This window comes from Eleutherodactylus coqui, chromosome 1, assembly GCF_035609145.1.
Source record: "Eleutherodactylus coqui strain aEleCoq1 chromosome 1, aEleCoq1.hap1, whole genome shotgun sequence".
Taxonomy (NCBI): domain Eukaryota; kingdom Metazoa; phylum Chordata; class Amphibia; order Anura; family Eleutherodactylidae; genus Eleutherodactylus; species Eleutherodactylus coqui.
The window spans coordinates 410,256,623-410,280,602 of record NC_089837.1 but is presented as its reverse complement, the minus strand read 5'-3'; the positions used below and the strand labels follow the sequence as shown (position 1 = coordinate 410,280,602).

Below are 23,980 nucleotides of genomic sequence, written 5' to 3'. Positions count from 1 at the left end.
CCCATCTGGCTACTGGCCAGAACCTTTTCAGGGCATGCTGCCCTATTGCATCTGTGCTTTTGTTCTGCACTAGAGGCTCCAAATGTGAACATGGCCTTAGCGTATTTTTACATGGGACGACTATCGCTTTTGGATCTATGCTTTTACATGGGGCAACTATCGCTGAAAACAGCTCGTTTGAGTGATTTTTCAGATGATATTCTGCCCATGTGCAAGTACCCTCAGAGGGTAAGTGGGCTAAGGAGAGTTCTGCTGGAGGCCTAGGCAGGAGCGACCCCCACAGTGACAGCCGGAAGGGGATACAGATTCCCCATTCTTGAGAGCATGGAGGATCTCAGCAGTGAAACTCCCACCGATCAGACAGTTACTAGCTATCCTGTGGGTAATGGATAACTTGTAATCTTAGTACAATCCCTTTAAATTTGGAGCACCTTTTAAAGTCCTTGTCTAACTATGCCACCTCTTGGCTGGCTCACTTTAGGCCATTTTTTTTTTTGTTGTTGCACTTTAAGCCGTGTGCTTTTCCTAATAAGCCAGGCTGCAAAAGCTGTCTGAAACCATTAATGAATCTAGTGCAAGGCATATGTACACCAGTTTTTGGGTCAGATGGAGTCAGAATTCTTAGTTTAGTAAATCCCCCCCAATAAGTGGTTGGGACAGCAGTTATTGTTTGTAAATCTGTGAAGTATTTGTGTAATGAATGTGACGGCTATCTTACTGATTGTCCGTGTCTGTCAGTAATCTGCTGTAGCATGGACTCTAATGGTACGTGGCATTGACGGCTTTCCCCCATGGTGTAGTTGCATTGTTCTGTTTTTAGTAATTGTGGAAGAAAAGTGTGAAAACCATGTGCATGTTGAGTAGATAAAATTGTAGCCTATCAATAAGATGTATCATATATCTTAGATGACCGTTTCATCTATTTTCTACTATTTTTGGCCTAGGAAGAAGAATATCCACCAAGAGATGACTTCAGTGATGCAGACCAGTTGAGAGTCGGGAACGATGGCATCTTTATGCTGGCTTTCTTCAGTAAGTCTGTACTGTATATATTTCCCAAATCAACTTCAGCGTACCTCCAGTTATGTAAGGAAAAACAATTACAGTGCAAAATACTGTTTTCTTAACCATTTGGCTACGTAATCCAGCTCCTAAACATTAGCATTGAGCAGCCATGGTCTGCACTGAAGACTACTTGTAGTTCTCCAGACAGTCATGCCCTTACTCCTAGGCTTCTGTGCTATAAAATCCCATTACGCCCTACAAGAAGCTCTGACTCCTACTGCAGAGACCATACAGGTAGTCTAAAGTTGATGGAAATGGACTATTTCAACCAAAACAATTGTTAATTGAATGAAACTTAACAATGAACGATGGTTTCAGCTGACTTAATCAGTGTGCCACACAGGCATGCCATCCTGGGCTCCTCCGGCATCTACAGCAAACCACATGCATAGAAAACACACACTGATAAATGCAAGTGTTAGTATTTTAGGCCAAAGCACGTAAGCTGGCGTGCCACGGCAAGGCCACCATGTGTACGCCAGAACCTACGCTATCTCACAATTAACTGCATAAAATCGTAGAGGTAAGAAAAAATTCTCAATGGCCTAACTCACAGAAAAAGAGGCCAGATACACGATATATGTCTTTGAGCATTTTTTCTCACCTCTGTGATTTTATGTAGTTAATTGTGAGATAGCGTAGGTTCTGACGTACACGCGCTGGCCTTGCCGTGGTGCGCCAGCTTACGTGTTTTGGGCCTAAAATGCTAACTAACACCCGAATTTATCAGTGTGTTTTTTCTATGCATGCAGTTTGCTATAGATGCTGGAGGAGCCCAGGCGGACTTGACTGTGTGGCACACTTATTTATGCAGGGCAATCCACTGCTTAGTCAGTGTGGGTTGTACAACTGTATGTGTGGCATACCCATCTATGGCGGTCATCTTGGTATCACTTCATATTGTGCAGACTGGGTTTCCTAGCAGTCACCCCTCCCCTACCTGAGTTGAGTTGAGTGGCTCCCCATCAGTCTGCACATGAACATTTTAGCTCCTCTATATTGCAATCTGGCTTGTTGCACCCTAGCAAGTTAAATGGCGATTGAGCTTTTCCTGTAGTATATACCCTGTATCTGGCTTCTTTTTCTGTGAGTTATGTTTGGCCACTATGGACTAAAATGTGTGTGGCGGCATCTGCAAAATGATCGTTCAACAATTGTTCCACCACCACCTTACTTCTGTTTTATGTATATGAAAACATTAAGTCACAGTATTCTGCTAAGCCTGCACTATAATATGTTTCATGCATAACTGGAGTAATCTAGAATACATTGTACAGTAAAGTATATTACTCTCTATATGACCCCTGCAGCGTCCCTACCTGGACACCGGAGAATCAGGTTAGATGATACCCTGCCAGTTGACCCTTAGTCTAGAGCCACCTTCTCTGTGTAGATTCGTATGACCTGACTGTCCCCATTGATGCACAATCCTTAAAGCAACATAGTATGTAAAGCCAAAAAAGACACTTGTCAATCCAGTTCAACCTATTATTCTGCGGTGTTGATCCAGAGTATGGCAAAAGAAAAAACCCCTATGAGATAGAAGCCAATTTTCCTGAATCTGGTGGTGGTGGTGGTGGGGGATTTCTCCCGACTCTAAAGCTGGCAATCAGAATAAGTCGCTGACTCAACACCAGGCTGTTTTTGTATCAGTCCGTGTAGAGGACTTGAAGCTCTAGGACAGAGGTCCACAAACTTTTGTAACTTGTGAGCCACCTTCAACGTTGAGTGAAGATTGGAAGCCCCAGTATATAACAAAATGGAGAGTAGGAATATTAAATGTAGATAAACAAGAAAATGTGAATTTACAAATATTTGCTGCTCAAAATTGGTCATTAGCATTATATTATCCAAATAGTTTGGCGGTTGGGGCATGTTTGTAATATAAATTGCCAGTTCAAGTGGCCATAACCCAGGATGAACATGGAGAGCCACATTGCATGGCGTTCCAAGCCACAATGGCTCCCAAGTCACTGCTTGGGGACCACTGCTCTAAAATATGAGATAGAAATACTGTAAACTCTTGATATGCCATAAAGTAGCAGTTCAAAAAGTGGTAATAGTAGATTTGAAATCTCTCACCATTTAGGCATTTTTGAGATTTTCACTTGTATCCAGATTTTGCCTTATTAATTTTTGATCACTTTTAAAATTTAAAAATCGGTTACATTCAAAGAATCAGAAGTATTCTGTATATTATGGTGTGTAATCACCCTCTAGTGGCGTGTTTGTGCACTGCAACTCAAAAAGATCCATATACACTCATTGTCAAAAAAATCAAGCACCTAGAAGGAGTTGTTGGAGTTAGATAAAACTTTCTGTGTGATTTGTAACCTTGATATAAGTAAGTGATTACAATATCCAAGGAAAAAGATAATTTATTGCAGAAAGCTGAACACTTGAAGAAAAGCTCTAGTGCCCTGTTGTACCGCCTCCAGCTTGGATGTAAGATGTGATACAGGCAGGCATGGAGGCTCTAGTACCCTGTTGTACCACCTCTAGCTTGGATATAAGATGTGATACGGGAGGCATGGAGGTTCTAGTACCCTGTTGTACTGCCTCTAGCTTAGAGATAAGATGTGATACGGGTGGGCGTGGCGGCTCTAGTACCCTGTTGTATCACCTCTAGCTTGGATACAAGATGTGATATGGATGGGCATGGAGGCTCTAGTACTCTGTTGTACCACCTCTAGCTTGGATGCAAGATGTGATACAGGTGGGCATGGAGGCTCTAGTACCCTGTTGTACTGCCTCTAGCTTGGATACAAGATGTGATACGGGCGGCATGGAGGCTCTAATACCCTGTTGTACCACCTCTAGCTTGGATATAAGATGTGATACGGGAGGCATGGAGGTTCTAGTACCCTGTTGTACTGCCTCTAGCTTAGAGATAAGATGTGATACGGGTGGGCGTGGCAGCTCTAGTACCCTGTTGTATCACCTCTAGCTTGGATATAAGATGTGATACGGGCGGCATGAAGGCATACAGATTCTGTACGGTATCCTGTGGTATATCGCTCCACATTTGCTGTAACTGAGCCTCTATATCATGCAAACTCATAGGCTGTCCAAGTTGGCTTCCCAGATGGTTCCATACATGTTTTATTGGCAATACATCCGGTGATCGGGCAGGTCCCCAACTATGAGAATGTGGTGGAGACATTCCTGTGACACCCTTGTGTGTGCAGCTGAGCATTATCCTGATGGAAAATGCCACTTGGAAGTCGCCATGAGAGGACCACATGTGTCTGCAGGATGTCCTGAACATATCCCGGAGCTGTCATTGTCCCTTGTACCACAACTGGGGTGACCGACTGTCATATACGATGGCCCACAGACCGTCACAACAGCAGTGGGGGGCAGTATGCTGCTCCACAGCAAAGGCAGGATTGAGGCGATCACTCCTCGGTCTCCAGACACGAACACAGTCGTCATCAGCGCCCAAACTAAACCTAGATTCGTTGCTGAAGACAACCCGGATCCACTCCACAGCAATCCAGTTTCATCATTCATGATACCACTGAAAACAAACAAGACGGGGGGTATAAAAGGCAGTACATGTAATGGGTGCTTTGAGACCAAGGGTCCTTCAGCCAAGAACCTAGAAATATTTCCGACAGAATCAGGGGCATGTAATGATGGCACCACTTGTCTCTGAATGTCGAAGCTGCTAGCGCTTATCAGACCATCCACTCTACAGGTGGTCTGTTGAGGGTGTCCTGAGCCTGGTCGCCTTGTGTGTGCCCTTACACATCCACTGGTCCCAACACCTCCTAACAGTCTGGTCAGAATGGCTCAGGTGGTGGGCAGTTCGTCAATACGATCATTTAACTTCTTGTGTTCTAATAATGCCCCCCTCTCAGAATCTGGTAACTGGGCACAATCTCTTTGATTACATCGTAGAGGCGTCTAGTAGTCAACAAGCTCCACACAAGAGGTCCACAACACACAAGTAGTCCCTGAGAGCCTTTTATAGGCCAAGAGTGGAACCACTTTTAGAGCGCTTTCATGCAACCGTTTTTATGTTCCGTTTTTTTGTGAGCTAAAACCAGGAGTGGGTCCAAAATACGAAAGGCGTGAAAATCTTTCCATTATAATTTCTCTCCACTCCTGGTTTTGGTTCACAAAAAAAACGCAACATAAAAACTATTGTGTGAAAGCGCCCTTAGGGCCTCAGGTGACAAGACCGTTCATCTAATCACCCCTACTCTAATCACTTGCATATATACCTGAGATGAAACTGCATGCTGAGTTTTGCAGCGAAAGAACAACTCCTTCTAGGGGCGCGATTTTATTTATTTTTTTAAGAAAGAGTGTTTATCAGTCGTTGTGTTAATCATTCGCACGTCATCGTTGTGTGTGATTAGTGATTGTTTAGTCATTCACATCTACTGGTACAGTGAAGGACTGAATGATTTATGAGCAAATGATTCATCTGCCTGTACAAACAGGCTGCTCAGCGCGAACCCACCTTAGTCAGTGTCACCTTAACATGATGACGTTGGCTTTGCTTCATTGTTGGTTCTTCATTAGAGATGAGCGAGTACGCTCTTCTCAAGTAACTGCTTACTGATACGAGCGTGCTTGGGGGGGGCGGCAGGGGGGGGGGAGATCTCTCTCTCTCTCCACCCCCAGCTACCACCCCCCCTCTCCCCTCCCTCCCCTTAGCACGCTCAGACCAGTAAGCAATTACTCAAGAAGAGCGATGCTCGCTCGAGTAACTGCTGTATCCGAGCCTGCCGCTCATCTCTATTTTTCATAATTGGTTATGAACTCCAAGCCCCAGCGACTGGACAGGACTATTACCTTCACCCCGTAGAGAAGTCACTTGCCCACGCGAGTAATCCATATTCTACACCAGAACTAGTTGGGAAGAACTTCAGCATTTTTACACTGCAAAATGAGTCCTAGATCTGCGCACATATTGGATAATACCCAAGTCGTGTCCAGTTTGTTGGAACTCCAGAGAAACACCGAGGTACAGATTTAATAATACCTTCTTGCCCCAAGCCCCGTCTGTTCAAAAATTGTATGACTTAGGTGCATTCACATGTAGATTTTTTCTTTTGCAGTGGATTTTAGTGTGGATCTGCAGCGGATTTCACCCTTTCAATTGAATTCAAATTGAAGGGGTGAAATCTGCAGCAAATCAGCAGTGTTTGAACACACTCTGAAGGGGTTTTCTGATTTCTGCACCCCCTTTATTAAGAGGTTGTCTGACTCATGGGGGGACCTTCCGCTGCTTGTCCCCCTCCTGTTGTTTTGTACAGGGGAAGCGGACAGCGGATCCTCTGTTCTCCAGTAATCGGCATGCAGAGAGTTGCTGGCTCTCCGAAGAGAGGTGCTCTATTTGTAGCAGCTCTTCACTCTCCGAGGGGCTCTTCTATTCAATGTATGTAATATAATAGGAGCCTTAAGGAAATGACCACTTTAAAAAGACGTAAGCTGTTTGTTTACCACTTCTATTTGTTCTCCTGTTTTGTAGCTTGTAATTCTCTCCCCCAACTAGCTGTGCATGAAGATAGCCTTTACATCCAGCATCCTTTACATGGAGACCGCAGAGCTAATCTCATGTAAAGAAGGGGCAGGCATCTCCTTTTCCTTAAGCCATTTTCCGAAAGCCTATGTATTAAACAGACTGCAGTGCTATAGAAGAAATAAGAGAGCTGTGATTGTTTGTGGAAGCCCTGAAGTGATACTCAGATGAAAGGGACAATAATGTGAGACTACGCCGGGAGAGCGGAGCGCTCTTATATAACCATGTAAAGATCTGATGCATTACTACATCCCTTACAATGGGAGAAGTGCCACTCCATCCCGGAGACGTTATCTGATGACGACTGTTCTGTGGAATTGACCCGCAGAAGAAAAATGTTCTAGAAATGAGTGCGAAGTTAGCATTGATTCTGTTAATGTCATAGCGTCCTCTCATTCATTATATAGAAGCAGACATCAAGGTTTTGGCGTCATTGCATCGGCTCCGTCAGTCTGCTTACAGCTATGGAACAAAAGTGATAACTACTTGAAGATCCTGCTTTAGGTTAGGAGACCCCCTTTCCATACTTTTTAAAATTTAACTGGTATGTTTATCTTATAAAGGGGGGCCCTTACTTATAAACCCCTAAATTAATTCAACCGACGCCCCCCCCCCCCTCCCTTCATGACTGTAGCTTCAGCCATGATAAATAATGGATGGAATAAATACGAAAAATAAAAAGGACGTATTGTCCTTGGCCTTGGCTACATCTAAAGACCATACATCCAGATCGTGTCCGCAGTTTATGATATGGACTGTGCCTTGGTTTGCCTTTAAAATACTTTTAAAAAAGTTTGAAGTTTTAGGAGTACAAGTTTATAACAATCTTTGACACTCTCTCAAGACCAGAATCAGCATGGTTTCATGCATCAGTAAAGTATATAAGAAATCTGTAACAGAATAACACGCTGGCCTGCTGACCCCCTAACACTAATTTAGAGACCAGAAATCTTTCATATCTTTATCGGTGGACTAATTAATTACTCCTCATCCTCTTCTGGTATTAATTTAAGTGCAAATTAGTCCCACCATGTCTGTCGTTTTCATATGTATGTGTAAAAATACTACTTATCTATTCCATTAAGTCTGAGGAAGAACCCTAAGTAGGTTGGAAAGCTCGCTGTAACATCATGTATTTTTGTTAGCCATTAAAAGGTGTCATATCTACAAGATTACTTGGTTTCTAGGCTGAGAACAATCGCAATTTGCTCCTCATCCATGCTGGACATTTTTCCTTTTCGGATTGTTGCACCGTGTTCGGAGCAGAGTCCTGGCGTGTCTAACTGAGGAACTGGTTCCGTGGAGCTGGTTATATCATGGAATAAATGTGCACCGATTTCCGTATGTTGGTGTCTCTTTAGCATCAGTGCAGGAAGCAACCCTAGATACTACTGCTTGCCCTGCATAAACAGATGATAGGTAGGACTCTCAGCATCGAGGATTCTCCATTCCAAAAAGTTTAATAGCACTTTAGGTAATTGCTAATTTTCTAGAATCGAGAGGACCCTTATTCTGTAAGAGGTATAATGAGCTGCACTGTATCGCCTACCATTCCTTGCCTCACAGAGAGCCTGTAATCATCCATCATGTTGTAAAATCTAGTACTTTAGAGCACAGTAGGTGAGTAATGTGCTTTCAAATAATTATGCTGTATTGTTAAAGCAAGCCTATGACTCTGTAATATGTATCATCTGCTTACTAGTATTCATCTTTTTTAGTGGCATTCATTTTCAACTGGATCGGCTTCTGTCTATCCTTTTGTATAACCAACACAATTGCCGGGCGCTACGGTGCAATCTGTGGGTTTGGATTATCGCTCATCAAATGGATTTTAATTGTGAGGGTAAGTGATATTGTGTGTGTCTGGCTGCATTATCTCCCATAATCCCTTTAAATAGTTGTTGCCCCGTAATGAATTTTTGATGTTATTACTGTGGAAATCTTTTCTAGGACCCTAAATGACCCAGCTAATTTGTGATTGTACTGCAAAGATTTGTAGTGATTCAAAAAACGTAATAAAATGCTTTTGTACAAATCTGCAGCAATACATCTGTTTGGCCACTGTGTGGTGCTGTTGGTCCAAGTATAAGTCTAGTCGTTTGTTCTTTTTTTCTTTTTTTTTTTTTTTTAATGTTCTCGAAACATCTGTACTTGGGCACAAAAGTGCCAGAGGGTTTACCCAGGGATGCGGCTTGTATGATCTCTCCAAACAGAATTTAACACTATAATATGGTTTACATTTTTCATTTTGAAACCTATTGATCTGGTGTATTTTTCTTTCTGATGTACAGGACACAAATGTAATTGTTTTTCTGTTGATTACATGGAAGCCGGGCAATTCACTGTTGCATCATTTTTTTTTCTCTATTAGGTGACTCATTTGTGTTAGTATAGTTTATACATGTTAGTAATCACCAATTATATGAATGTGTTCGATGCCTACAAGCAAAATAGTGATGCAATAAATACCGCAGGTTTTGATATTTTAAAGGGCCACTCCAGTGAATTATTTTTCATTCATTATATAACTGTCCCCCCAGCGCATATAATTCTAGTATTACCTTGGCTAGTTATTCCTTACTATCAGAAACTCTAACATTAGTCCTTCTCCTCAGCTGCGTCATCTAATGTCATTCATACTAGTTGAGATTTACTTTGGTTTATGTCTTATCAAACTAGTCAGTTTCTCAGCCTAATATTTCTGTGATTTATATTATATGGCCTCTACCACAGAAACTGCTTAGAGGGGGGCACAGAAACTATCACAGTTATTGATGATGATTAGAGGCTCTTGTCACAGTTATAATAGAGAAGATCACAGCTCATCCTCCTTACTGTATACTTATGATCTGTAGCTTATTTAGAAGAATATAGAAGGCAATGATATTTAAACGGTCCCCCAAGTGGGAAGAGATGGTACAGCCTCTAGCTAATGCCAAGCTGCTGCATCATAAGATTGATGGCACAGAATAGTGTGAGCAACAATAAGATGCTGCCTAACAATTATCAGACAGGAGACTGCACTGCATGGAAGTGGCAGAGGAAACCTCAAGTGTATGACAGGCAATCAGGTGAGGGGTACAGGGATAGAACAATATGTTTTCTCTGGAGCGGCCCTTTAACATAGGAATGTACCAGGTATCACACCTTATCTATGTAAAATCCTTCAGTTGCTATGCAGTGAAGACATGGCTTATGGTAAGTTGATTCACCTGCTAGAAACCTCCAGAGACGTCCACAAGGCTGTTGATGGTATTATGGCTGCTTGGCAAAGTTTACCATCTGCCTCCATGGGGCGCGTTTACATGCTGTGATAGCGGCACCTGCTGCAAAAAACTATTGCTTTGAACACACCAAAACATGCCCAACGACTCTTAAAATCAATGGGGAGATGATGTAAGAAAGGAAAAACATTCAACCTAATTTTAGAAAGAAATCTTGGACAGAGTCTCAATTTTTTTAGGATTACAGTCACCAATGGGAAACACTGGGTTGTCCTACGGCAGTTCATGATGGATCTTGAGTAACTACTTAGCTGCCTTCTTATAAGACTTTTGTTAGAAATTTTGATTCCAGTGGGGAGCGGGGATCCGAGTGCTGAGACCCTCACTCATTACTGAACTGTAAGGGTAGAATTACTCCGCCAGCAATGCGCCCCTTTGGCTGTGATTGGCTCTCCTCGGGTAAGGGGCAGGGTTAGCTAAGTCTATGATCAGTCTTCAGCCCATCCCGCCGAGCCAGGGAGAGCCATTCACAATTGTAGGGTCACATTACTCAGCTAAGCACTTCTGCTCTTCGTTTCCATACTTCTGCTATGTCCTTGTGATATGTAAAAAGTTTTATGCAAGGAAAGTTGTTTCTAGAGCCGCAAGGAAGTATATGGCTGCTTCTACATTTACCTTAGTTGTTTTTGTCAGGTTTCTTTTGCTCTTTGACAGTCGGAATGAGTAACCGCACATCACTATTCTATCCAGCAAAAAGGAAAGATGTAAAACTCTGGCACAACTATAACTCAATGGAGTGCAAAGTGTCAAAAGTCATCTATCATCGTTCCTGTAAAAACAGCATATCTGCTATCATCACGTTATCCTACATGACATTTTTCTTAAAAGTCCTATTCATTCTTTATTTGCAAATTGGAGCAGCCACCACCTCTCTCCTCAGCAGGGACCATTTTCCATTTCGGCCACTACCGTGCACTGAGATCCTAGGGTTGTCTCCAGGATCCCTTTCCAGATTTCAGGGGGCTTGAAGGATACAAAACGAATATATCAGTGAATGACAGTGAGCTAACTGAAGTGGTGCTGTAATCCCTGAGTGTTACTGGCTCTGTTAAGCCATGCGTTGCAGACTGTAGGAGGACTGTCTGCACTTGTCTTCTGACAAGTCGAAAATTGATCCTGTCTGTTTAGGGAGAGTAATTGTCAGATATGTCCACTGTGGTATCAGTCTGATAGCCAGATATCTTCTATAGACAGCCGCTATAGAAAAGGCTAGACAGGGACATGATCCGGCTGAGGGGTAGAGAAGAATTAATTAGTGTGATAGCAAAAGCAGAAAGTAGAACGGAAAAAATATTTTCCACTGGCCTGCTTCTTGAATAGGAAAGCAGTGGGGTAAAATCATAGAAACACAAGATCAAAGGGTTTTTTTCAGTGAGACCAACTTTGCTACATCTGAGTATCCAGCTGGAGTTTGCAGCTGTCCCAAGGGAAGGTTTAGCTGGGCCTTTCTGCAACTAGTTATTGTATCCTAAGCCATTCAAAAGTTATTGTTCTCTTACCTTAACGGGGTTTTCCAGGGGATGACTTCTCCTCAGGATAGGTCATCAATAGTTTATCGGCTGGGGTCCGTCGCTTGGGACCCTGACCGGTCAGCTGAGTGGGCGCACGCTGTCAGCGCCGTAAATGCATAGAGGTCAGAGCGGAAGCCTCTGCACCGACCTCTGTGTAGTGGCCAGCGCTTGTTACTGCAGGCACAGCTCTCATTGAAATCAACGTGAGCTGTGATGCAGTTACAAGCGCGTGCAGAGACTTCCACTCTGACCTCTGTATATTTGTGGCACTGACAGCGTGCGCCCACTTAGCTGATCAGTCGGGGTCCCGAGCGACGGACCTCAGCCAGTCAACTATTAATACTGCAGTGGCTAGGCTTGGTATTGCGGGCAAAGTTCCCATTCGCTTTAATGGCTGTAATACCAAGCCTGACCACTACAGTGGAAACAGAGCTGTCTGCTGATCAACTGTAAGCTAGGCCTTTGTGCTTATGCACTGAACTTATTTCTGCAGGAAGCAGAAGTCCCATGCAGCAGACTTGTGCCAGTCTACTCTTGATGACCTCTTCTAAGGACAACCCATTTAAATAAGGGAATTGGTGCGCATTAAAAGCTGTTTTTTAATATCTTTCGGTACTGAAGTATGATCAGTTAATGTTACAGGCCCAGAGTGTGAGGCTGCACTACTGCCAGGTTCAGATGACGTCTCATGTTGGGATTTCCGTCTAGTGCACTGTTGGCATTGAAGATTTGTGTGGATTAAAGTAACCAAATCCATCACTATCTACCAAGATTAGAGCCAGGCAGGATGGAGAGATTGCATTTAGTGGTCTGAGTTCCTCTTACCTAATGGAGAAGGACATGTTGTCATCACTAGTTTTAGGCTTCAGGTTTCGGGTCTGGAAATTCATTACAACAGGAAAGAATTCCGGGTTGGGATGAGTATATTGTGCTGTGGATATTAGTGAAACTCCACTTATTTACTGTAAGTGGGAATGAGCATTCAGCCACTCTTTTTAATGGTGTGACCTCTGCAATCAGCTTATTGCCAGGGGTCCTGCCCAAAGCAGATGACTCCAATAACTTTCTGGCACCTTCCCTGTCACTCATTTAGCAGATGTGGCAAGTTTTCCATTGGCATATATTTACTGCTCCATAGGCACGATGCAGGCACATATATGGGAATGCTCCTACTCGTAGACTGATTTTAATTACAAGTATGTAAGACCGCTTTTACAGTGCAAACACATGTAGTGTATGTTCGCCATACTGTATGTGCCAGGAAAGCTCCCAGCGCAAACGTCCGAAGTATCCATAGGACCTCAGTCACCTAAGCAAGGCAAAAAGTGTGTCCTTTTGGCCTCCGCTGGCCGAATACACATCAGTATGGCTTTTTGTTTTGCTGTATGCTATAATGCAGCAAACTGCACTATTTCATTCAGTTGCACCTCATAGTAAATGTGGGGTTCACTTAATAATCTATAGCATGGGAGTTTGTGGGCGATAGACACAGTATATGTTGGAGGTATACTTAAGGAAATTCTCCCAACATACACCTCCAACTGTCACTACTGAAGAGCATGAAAGAGACCTAACTCATCAAGAAAATTGATGATTTAGGTCTCTTTCATGCTCTTCGGTAGTGACAGTTGGAGGTGTACGTTGGGAAAATTTCCTTAAAGGGGTGGTCTCGCGAAACCAAGTGGGGTTATACACTTCCGTATGGCCATATTAATGCACTTTGTAATATACATCGTGCATTAAATATGAGCCATACAGAAGTTATTCCACTTACCTGCTCCGTTGCTAGCGTCCTCGTCTCCATGGTTCCGTCTAAATTCGCCGGCAGCTTGCCTTTTTAGACGCGCTTGCGCAGTCCGGTCTTCTCATTCAGCACGAGCCGCTTCAGTGTGCTCCCCGCTACAGCTCTTCTGCGCATGCGCAGACGAGCTGTCACTGCTCGGGAGCGCGCTGGAGCGGCCATTCTGTACCTTCCTCTGTTAGAGGAAGGTGCAGAGCTGCCGAGCCTCCGGAGAAGCCGCCCAGCTGTCCCGCCGTCCAGCTGTCCCGCCGTCCAGCTGTCCCGCCGTCCAGCTGTCCTGGTAAGTGATGGGCCGGGGGGGGGCTGCCGCTGCGCCGGGCTGCCGCTGCGATGGGGGGGGGGCTGTCGCTGCGCCGGGGGAACTAGCGCTAGGCCGGGGGGGCTGCCGCTGCGATGGGGGGGGGCTGTCGCTAGGCCGGGGGGCTGCCGCTGCGATGGGGGGGGCTGTCGCTAGGCCGGGGGGCTGCCGCTGCGATGGGGGGGGGCTGTCGCTAGGCCGGGGGGGCTGCCACTGCGTCGGGGGAACTAGCGCTAGGCCGGGGGGGCTGCCGCTGCGATGGGGGGGGCTGTCGCTAGGCCGGGGGGGCTGCCGCTGCGATGGGGGGGGCTGTCGCTAGGCCGGGGGGCTGTCGCTAGGCCGGGGGGGCTGCCGCTGCGCCGGGGGAACTAGCGCTGGGCCGGGGGGGGGGGGGAGGGCTGTCGCTGGGCCGGGGGGGCTGTGATGGGGGGGGGGGGGGCTGCGCCGGTTACCTTGTGCCTGGCGGTGGGTGACAGGTCGGCGGTGTTCACTCCAGGGGTCCGGTCGGCGGCTGCGGGGCGTCTGGTTGCCATGGAGACACAGCTGGTAGCGTCTCGGGAGCGCGCACGTCGGGCTACAGCAAGCGATGCGAAAAGAGCTGGCGGCCATCTTGGGAAAAAGTTTTATAAGTTGCTGAAACGCTGGAACGGTAAGTAGAAACCAGCTAGGAAAGTAATTTACAGGGGTAATTAGTAATGTATGTTTAATTAGGGGGACTGGGCAAAAAAAAAAATTCACTGCTTCCTCGAGACATCTCCTTTAAGTATACCTCCAACATATACTGTGCTTATTTTGTGTACGTATACGCAATACCTATACAATATAACATAAACAACTACTGTTTAATAACTAATGGTATACTAAAATTATATCAATAAGTCCTTTTAATATATTAGGTCTGCCTACCTAACAAGGACATATACAGAGAATAATGGCTAGTGAAGAACACAAGCGGCAGTACCTCTATGCTGCCGTAATAGTTTCCATTATGTAAACCTGAAACGTAACAGTATGGTTCCAAGGACACTAAAACTTGTCAATACACCATTATTTAAGCTGCTAGCACATTAATAAAACTCCTATCACATCTGATCAACAGAGGCAGATTATACTATCTGTTGTGTTCTGTACTCTGTACATTTCATTTAAGGCAAATTTGTACGGAGCGAGAACAAGAGGCATCTAAAAACTAGTTTCTGATAGCGTCTTCCGAGAAGCTATTTAGGCAAGTTGTGTAAGAACTGTGCCACAGATGAATACTAAGGACGTGTGATGGTTGCTTTTATCAGCCAAGCATACGGCCCCACCGCAGAATCAATCACAGTGTGCCTATTCATATTCCCTTATCAGACGGAGGACAAAACTATCTAGCGTGGCCAGTAACAGGGCTGAGGCGCTACTTCAAGCTTCATTTAGTCGTGTTCTGCGCTCTGCTGGGATCCTACTACAGGAGCATCTAGTTTTGAACATGAAAAGACTTTAATGAGACTGAGGATTGTGAGGTTGCTATCTTTTGACAGCAGTTGGCATTGGGGGTTTAAGAAGGTCAAAAGTTGCTCCTTTGAGGGGCGCAGTGAACATGCCATTTTGATAAGATTAACATGGTACAGCTTTGAGGATCACGTCTAAACTGACAAAGTTCCCAGGAGGTGAAGTACACGTCAATGTAAACTGACAAGGTGCATGTAGAAGTGGATCCAGGCATGTCTGGAGTCTTGTGTCTAGCGGCTACATGGAGATCTGGGGGAGTGAAGTTCCCCAATCTGCTGGTGCTTACACCTAGGATGCATTGATTAATAACCTGGGATGACCTGCAGCAAGATGTCAGACTGCTGCTTCAAGTAGCTGTCATAGCAGTTTACCAGTGATGCGTATCAAGTGTCCACATAGCCGCTAAAAGTAAAAAGGAATAAAGTCCCTCATCTGCCCTGCAAGCGCCGTCACTAAATACGGTTACGGTATTAGCTAATGGCATAATCACAGAGACCTCTGTATTCGGCTCCTGTGACTTCCGCATCATTATTGTACAGCTGTAGCCATATCGAAGCCGAGCTTCCCTCCATTATACGTTGTATCCATTATCCGCCTCTGTCTTGTGGATCGACCACTTTCATCATTTCTGTACTATGAAATTACTGACTTTTAATAACTTCTAACACAGACCATAACTCTCTGTTCTCTTTTCAGTTCTCTGACTACTTCACTGGCTATTTCAATGGACAGTATTGGCTGTGGTGGATATTCCTTGTACTTGGTAAGTTCTCCATTTTGAATTGGGCTTCTATTTAGATAAGGATGACCATTATCGGTGCTGTGACTAAGGCTGGGTTCACAACAGCAGTTTTTTATTCGCATTGTTCAGACCTGTCATAGGAGCCGAAAAACAAAAATAGCTGCAGTGCCAAATCCGGCACAAGACGGACGGCAGTAGTGCCCAACGGACCCCGTTGACTGTAATGGGGTAAATCGGGCTTCCAATGTCTTCTAGATAGAGCAGCATGCTGTAGTGTTTCATCTGGGATTTGTGTTGGAGGCTCCAAACAGCCTCCGCTGCAGATGTGAAGAGACTCAGGGCTCACACCCACTGGCGTTTTTTTCTCCACTGCGCTGCGAGAGTAAAGGAAAAGTCTCGCAGCGCAGTGCGAGGAAAAAAAACTGCATCACGCCGGGATATCGCCAGTCTTTTCAATGGAGCCAGCGGCAGCAGCGCTAGCCCCATTGAAAAGAAATGGAGAATGCCGCGGACTTCTGTTACAGCTGTGGCAGAAGTCCGTGCTATTCTCCCTATGTTTTCAATGGGGCTAGCGCTGCTGCCGCTGGCTCCATTGAAAACACTGGCGATATGCCGGTTGTATTTCAGAGTTTTCACGTGCTCTCGCAGCGCAAGAAAGAAAATATCGCCAGTGAGTGTCCACCCTAAGCTGTATATTACTGCGACAGGAGGGCTCTGTCTGTGGGATATTGTGGATTCCTTATACACATGCATGTAACATCTTCTGGAATGTGACACAGCTGAACGATACATGTGGGTTAATCATAATGTATCTTATATGTTGTTGCTAGCAGTTTAGTCATTCACGACTCTCGGTGACCTTAAATGTTTTTCAGGTTTGCACTGCTTCTGTATCCTATGTAGAAGCTCCTTATTGAATGAGGTTTGGGTTTTCCTTTTTTGTTCCATTTACCATGTGCAAATATTAGTCAGAGTGCAGTTTACATGCATGATTGCCAATCGCTCTTCGGTGATCCTATTATCTTTTGGGCGTAGAGTCCCATGGGCCACCTCATGTAATGATTGACTGCTATCTTTGAACACTTATACATGAAAGACTTACCTGATTGCCTTTCATACTCTGGAGGTTTACCCTGTATATACTAGCCACTTTCATGCAATGCAGCTTCCTGTCTGATGCTTATCAGGGACCATCTTGATAGTAATATTTTTTACTTTCACATCATTCCCATGGTGCATAAACTCAGCGCTTAGTGGACCATTTAAATTCTATATTCACCTACAGACAGTTATAGACCATAAATATACAGTCAAGAGGGAGAGCTGTGATCTCCTCTATTATAACTGCGTGACAGCTCTGACAGTCCTAACCAGGCATCCTAGCCACCCGTCAACGTAGGCCGAGTGCTGAAGAGGTAGAAGCGGAGAAATGCCATCATAGTGCATATAGCTCCATAGCCATGTTAAGGAGTAGTTACATTAAGGCTCACTCACATGGGCATATGCAGTGTCGGTCAATAAAATATGCAACGTTTTCATGGATTGAAACTGCGTATTTGGACCTTCTTCTGTTTTTTTACTTGTACACACATTCACTGCATTTTTCACGTGTGCATGATAAAAGGTAAGAAGGTACCATAGATTTCTCCTGCCTTCATGTATACATGCGCAGAGAATATGCACGTATCGTGTATTCACTGCGTATTTATGCAGTCCCATTGAGTTTAATGGGCAATCTCAGTCCATAATACAGAACAAAATAGGACATGCTGCAAATTTTCTCACGCGTGTGAAAACACATGTATGAACACCCCAATGCAAATCAATGGAGTTTAAGCTATCCATGTAACGTGCATAAAAAAATCCACGCTTATACGGAGTGTAGATATGCCCTTGTGAATAAACAGGGCCCATTAAAGGCAACCACAATGTGGATGTGGCCCTCGGTGAGAATGAACTTGACAACCCTACTTTAAACTCACTGGGATAGTGATGCAGGCAGTGAGGACTTGTGGTCAAAAGGCTTTGTAGACACTTCTATAGAAAAAAGAGGAATAGCCAAAAACCTGTGCCTTGTAGTGTTGTATAGGGTATAGTCAAATGTAAATGATTAAAAGTAACCCAAAGTATACCGATGCTTCAAAAGTGCTGTTACTCCTCTCAATCACAGGGCTTCCTGTAGTCCTAGCCAGGATTTGCGGCTTGCCTGCTTGGGCACTCACGGCAATGGTTTCTATCCGCATTCTGCAGTCTTCTAGAAACTATGAAGGACTTATTACTTTCCACCAGTTTACCATGAGCTCTTCTCACACTGCATTAATGGGAGCTTTTCCGGGCACATAAGTTTACCAAATGCCATCATATACTGCACATTCACCGGGGCTGTTCTGTTATAGGGAATGGCAGCCGGGGACAGATTTTTCACGCGACGGAAACTAGTGGCATCAGCAGGACCCCTTAGACTAGGATGGGGTTCGTTGGGCTTCTGTTATGCCAGCCTTCATTCTCTGGACAAAATAGTGCCTCCTGTTGTCCACATCCATCCCTTGTAGGCTATTATCGTATCTGAATAACAGCTTTTTTTTCTTTCGCACTTGATTTTTCTGGATGGAACTACTGTCTGTTGTATTATTCCATCCAGAATTGAAAAATAAAGAAACTGCGTTCCCAATGGATACCGTCCGAATGAAGGCTAAAAGGGCTAAAAGGGCTTCCATTCAGTGAACGGGAGCCTATTGGTCTGTGTGATGCAAGCACTAAAAACCGTCCTGCCATATGGTAAATGGATCACAAACGCACAATGTGAGCCTAGCCGTATATTGACTTTCCTTGGCTGGTTCTAAGAGCAGATTGAGAAGGGATATAAAGACGTATCGCGACGTCTCGCACACAACTCTATATATCTCGCTCTTCCTCCTCTACACCATACTGCCTACAGATCAGATAGTTCACATAAAGACCTACATAATGGTGATGGATGGATTTTGTAGCGTTGGGTCAACATGACTTATCCTCACATAAGAGACCAATTATTTAGTTAGTATATGGGTGCGGGGTGGAGATTATTGCCTCTGCACCAGTGATCTAAGCACGGTCTATATACGCATGTTCATAAAAGCAGATAACATAAGGATATCACTGGTTTCCATGGCAACTCGTTCACATCGAAGCTTATTGCATTGAATATTTAAATTTTCTATGAGAGCACTAGAAGGGGGCCAGAGTGGATGATGAGCAAGGGCAATCAATGCATGGTGTCTAGTAGAAGGTTATGTCCTGGGGGGGGGGGGGAATCAATGACTCTTCACAGGGAGGTGGGCTAATATAACTAAAATGGCCATCTGGTTATTTCCTTATACGGAGTATATACTTATAAAAAAAAGATTAATACAACTTCAGTTTTCTACTTTTTAATTCATCTTGTAGCTAGGTGACAACTGTTAGGCAATCTGCTGTCGGCTAAACAGCTTGGACTACAGTACGTGTGTATTCACACCATGCGCAAACGCTGACATGACCATAGGCTTTAATAACTAAATATATGCCGCATCCGTGTCCTTTGTCCTTTTGCATATGTTCAGCTGCTATTTTATTTTCCTCTCCGTGGAAGTCCTAACGCCTGATCGCCCCAGATTGTTAGCTAGAGCTCCCTGCATGCATGTACTTCTACATAGCGCCCATACAAGGGATTCGCTGTCCTTATGTGGATGCATTGAATGTGACAGAGCGGAAGGCGGTGCTCGCAACTGCTCTGCCTCGTAGAGGGGATCTGCCTATATGAAGTCTATATGTGCTAACAAGGCATAAGAACTGGGATTGTTCTGGAGACACAATACATTGTAAAGGGGTATTGCCATTTCTGACTTTTCTAGCACAGTCATAGGATATGCCATAAAAGTTTGATAGATGGGGGTCCGTTGACCCCATCACCAGCATGGCCCTGATTCTCAGGAGTACAGTATTGGCTGTTCTATGCAGTTTCCATAACTCTCATAGAAGGGAATGGGAGTTACAGAAATGACGTAGCAAAGCAAACTACAATTTTTCCACAACACTGGAGTTACAGAAACAGCGGATCTCATGTGGTTTCTATCGCTTCTGTTCATTTCTATGGGTTTTATGGAAACTGCCCACATGGCTGTTTCTGTACTCCCAGCTGCTGCATACAGCGTTGCGTTCTTGGCCAAGATGCGAATACTCCTTTGTAGGCAATGTTCACTTAGGAACATACAATGTAGATGCATTCAGTGTAGACTTCCAATCCACATGCAGATTAGCTTCAGTCAATGGTGGCTATCCTTATGCAGATAACTCAACGCGTACTCCACGGCTAGGGGTGTACCTATAGGGAATGCGGTTGCATCTGGGCCCAGGAGTTTAGGGGGCCCATAAGGCCTCTCTTCTCCATATAGGGAGCCGAGTACTATGAATAAAGCATTATAGTTGGGGGCCCTGTTACAGATTTCGCATTGGGGCCTAGAAGCTTCAAGTTATGCCTCTGTCCACGGCACATATTCACATGTCCCTTTTCTTTGTGGAAATCTGCAGCTTATAGACTACAGCATGGATTCCCATTCAAATGAGCGGATGCAGGCCTGGAGTTATATCTGATTCTGCATCAGCTCTCAAGCTAATTCCACCATGTGAACTGAACCCAAGAAGAACATCTCAGTCACTGACGCAAAGCTATTAGAAAGTTGCAGAACTTAAAGGGGTTATGCCAAAGTCTAAAGTTATCTCCAATCACCACTGAGACCTCCAACAATCCTGAGAACACGAGTCCTTTACCCACATCTTCTCGCCGCTGTTAGGTTATGCCTATGGACAGGGAATAACTTTAGACCTTTAATTATACAATGAGCAGCCTGGGCAATCCTTTAAGTCTCCATCCATGGAGGTGTTCTTTTCGGTGGGAAAAGTGAATAGTCTCCATTGTTTGAGTGGTTTGGGTGCGTTCTATGACTTGTCTATAATATGCAATTTTTTTCTGGTATGCAGTTTGTGTAGAAGCCTAAATGAAAGCCATGTAGAGACCCGCCTGGTACATCTGAGCTGCCAAATTGTAGTTAAGGGACGAATGTTTCTATCAGGCAGGAGCAACATGTAGCACGTGTGAAGCGCGGTCCGTGCTGTGCACAGCTGCGCTCTGGCTTGACGTTGTTAGTTCTGTCAGTGTGGAGAGTGTAATGTTCTCTCCTCAATCATAAAGATGGATGTATACAGCATATCTGATATTTATAGCAGAAAAAAGCGAAAATCTCCACAGCAGCCATAGTTCAGCAACGATAAAACATATTTATGAGAACTTTTATATGTTTTAAGCAAGTTATAAAACCCGCTTTCGCCAGTGAATGCACGGCGCGCAGTGAATTCTGAGATGCCATTAAAATGAAAAATGAAAAGTTTTTACGCGTATTATGCCACTTTTCTTTCTTTGTCCGTGTGTAAACTATAGTAGAAATGATGGCATGCCTCTCACCTACCTGCCTATAAAGATTGTAATTAAAGTAAGAAAAACGGTATTTTATGTTGCTAATAAACGGTTCTAATTAAGACAATTATCTCGTATTGTATGTGAATGTTTGCTTTATTAGGCAGTTGTATTCAATATGCTCCAGATCTGTTATTAATAGGGTGTGCAAACTCTACTCAACCCTAATAATGGGTACTGTACTGCCCTACAACATGGCGGGAACAGTGGGGTAGGTGGGTGATCTACTGTAGCTTCTGGTGTCGGCAACCCATCAAACTCCTCGTATCTCCGTGTCCTGGACCCTTTGACGATAATATCCACGGAAAACACAAAAACATTGATGTGATTGCAGTTAATCCTGATATCTTACTAGACCATGAGACTCAAAGGGGTTCCATGGGACTCAAGCATTGATGGCCCTAAATGTTTGGTTGGTAGGGGCCTCTGATCAGCATAGTTAGAGGTAGCGCACCTCCTAGTGTCACAGCCTCGTGATTGCTTACTCCGTGTAGGGACTCCTCTGCATTGGTGGCTGTCCCTGGCACAATGGAATTCTACAATTAAGTGTTTTATCTACTTAATGTCTTATGTACCGTATTTGCCTGAACTTGTACTGCTCTCAGGGCTCCAGATGGCGACCAAAAAGTTCGCCATTGATATTTTGCAACAGGTGACAAGAGTGTTGCAATTTGCCACTAGCCACATTGCTAGGCTGTAATAAAATAAAACTTTTCTCTGTAAGATCCGCCTTCTTGACACCTATTGCCTGCCAGGGGCAAGGGAGGCTTGATATCAGTAGGCAAGTATGTAATAGGAGTCAGACCACCAGCTACTCCTGTGTGAGATTACTGCAGTGGAGGAGGGGGGCCTGGCTACTGTGAATATGACTCCACTGGCGGAGGTCAGCATGATTACTGCAGGCAGGGGTTAGGCTTGGGGGAGGAAGGTGCTCTGAATGTGAGTACACTGGAAGGGGAAGAGAAGCTTTGAATGTGATTATACTTTGGAGGAAGAGAAGCTGAGTGTGATTAGACTGAGGGTGGCGCTGTAAATGTGATTACTGCAAGGGGAGGGAGTGGAAACTCTAGATGTGATTACACTGCAAGAGGTGGCTCTCAGTGCAGTTATGCCACAGGAAATATAGCTGAATGTGATTGTGCCATGAGATGAGGCCCCGCTTACAGTTATACTCCAAGAAGGGCATGTGCTGGATATATAGTGTTTAAATTATACTGGGGGCATCTCACTCTGGAGGTGTAGGTGATTACTGTGATGAGATGGAGATTATATTGGGGGGGGGGGGGGCAGCGCATGTGTATATGTAATATGTAGCACAGTAAGTTGTTTTTCATTACTATTACATTATATATTTAACCCCTAATGACTGCCCATACATCTTTTGACAGCGGCTGCATTAGAAGCCCACCATGGATGCTCAGTCTGCCAGTTACAGTGGCCTATGAGGCTCAACCCCTGGCTGAGCTTCATAGGCTTATTAATGCACTACCATACTGATATATAGTAGTGTATTAGAATATTGATAAAAGATGTTGATATTTAAGCCCCCCTAGTGGGACAAAAATAAAAAGTTTGAACTATAAAAAAAAAATAAAAAAATGAGTGCCTATCCACTAGCAATATTTTTTCTTGCAATGCGAGAGCGATGATTATGAATCCAATTAATTTTCAATGGTTTCATACTTATTTGCGTTTTTTTTTTCTTAAGTCTCGCAGCGCACAGAAAAAATCTGCGATATCGCTCAATGTTTTCAATGGAGCCGGCGGTAGCAGCGCTAGCCCCATTGAAAACATAGGGAGGGCATCGTAGACTTCTGCCACAGCTGTGTCAGCTATGGATGGCAGAGGATTCCTTTATTCCCACGGGAATCCTCTGTCACAGCTGTGCCAGGAGTCCGTGATGCTGCGGCACTGCTGCGGCCCCATTGAAAGCAGTGGGTTTGCAGCAATGATTTTCGCGGAAGGGCTTGACATATAAGCCTTTCCTGAGGGCTGCCTGTGATTGGCTGAGCGCTGTGACCAATCACAGGCAGCGCTCAGCTGTCAATCAATGCCTGAGCGCTGCCTGTGATTGGCTGAGCGCACAGCCAATGACACCAGTGCTTTCTGGAAGCGGGGATTTTTCAATCCCCGGCCTCCAGAAGACAACTTCCTAGGCCAGAGTGAAGAGTCGGACGGCTCTTCTAGGCGTGTGTGTGTGTATGTGTATGTATGTATATGTATATGTATGTATATATATATGTGTGTGTATGTGTATGTGTATATATATATATTGTGTGTGTATGTATGTATGTATGTATGTATGTATGTATGTATGTATGTAATCTATATATATTAATGAGAGAGAGAGAGATTCCCCTTTTTTACAGCTAGCTATGATTTACAGGGAAGGGCTTATAGTTCAAGTCCTTTCCCGAAAATCATTGCTGCAAACCCACTGCTTTCAATAGGGCCGCAGCAGTGCTGGCCCCATTGGAAGAAATGGGACAGCATCACGGACCTCTGCCACAGCTGTAGCAGTGGATTCCTTCATGCCTGCTGTCACCGCGGGGATGAAGGAATCCTCTGCCATAGCTGTCACAGCTGTGGCAGAAGTCCACGATGTACTCACCATGTTTTCAATGGGGCTGGCGCTTTTGCCGACGGCCCCATTGGAAACAATGACTAATATGAGGCGAGGCACCCGATCTCGCATCACTAGAGAAAAAAGCGCTAGTGGGTAGGCACCCTAAAAATTAAAACGTCAAAACCCCACCTTTTA

General features: G+C 44.5%; 1 protein-coding gene across 1 annotated transcript in view; it reads left to right on the top strand.

The window, feature by feature from the left end:
* Positions 1 to 23,980, top strand: part of NDFIP2 (Nedd4 family interacting protein 2) — a 105,338-nt gene that overhangs the window by 63,887 nt on the left and 17,471 nt on the right. Inside the window, exons 4-6 of the mRNA XM_066580755.1 lie at positions 945 to 1,032; positions 8,320 to 8,444; positions 15,683 to 15,749. Of these exons, the coding sequence (XP_066436852.1) occupies positions 945 to 1,032; positions 8,320 to 8,444; positions 15,683 to 15,749 (280 nt within the window). The remainder of the gene's footprint in view (positions 1 to 944; positions 1,033 to 8,319; positions 8,445 to 15,682; positions 15,750 to 23,980) is intronic.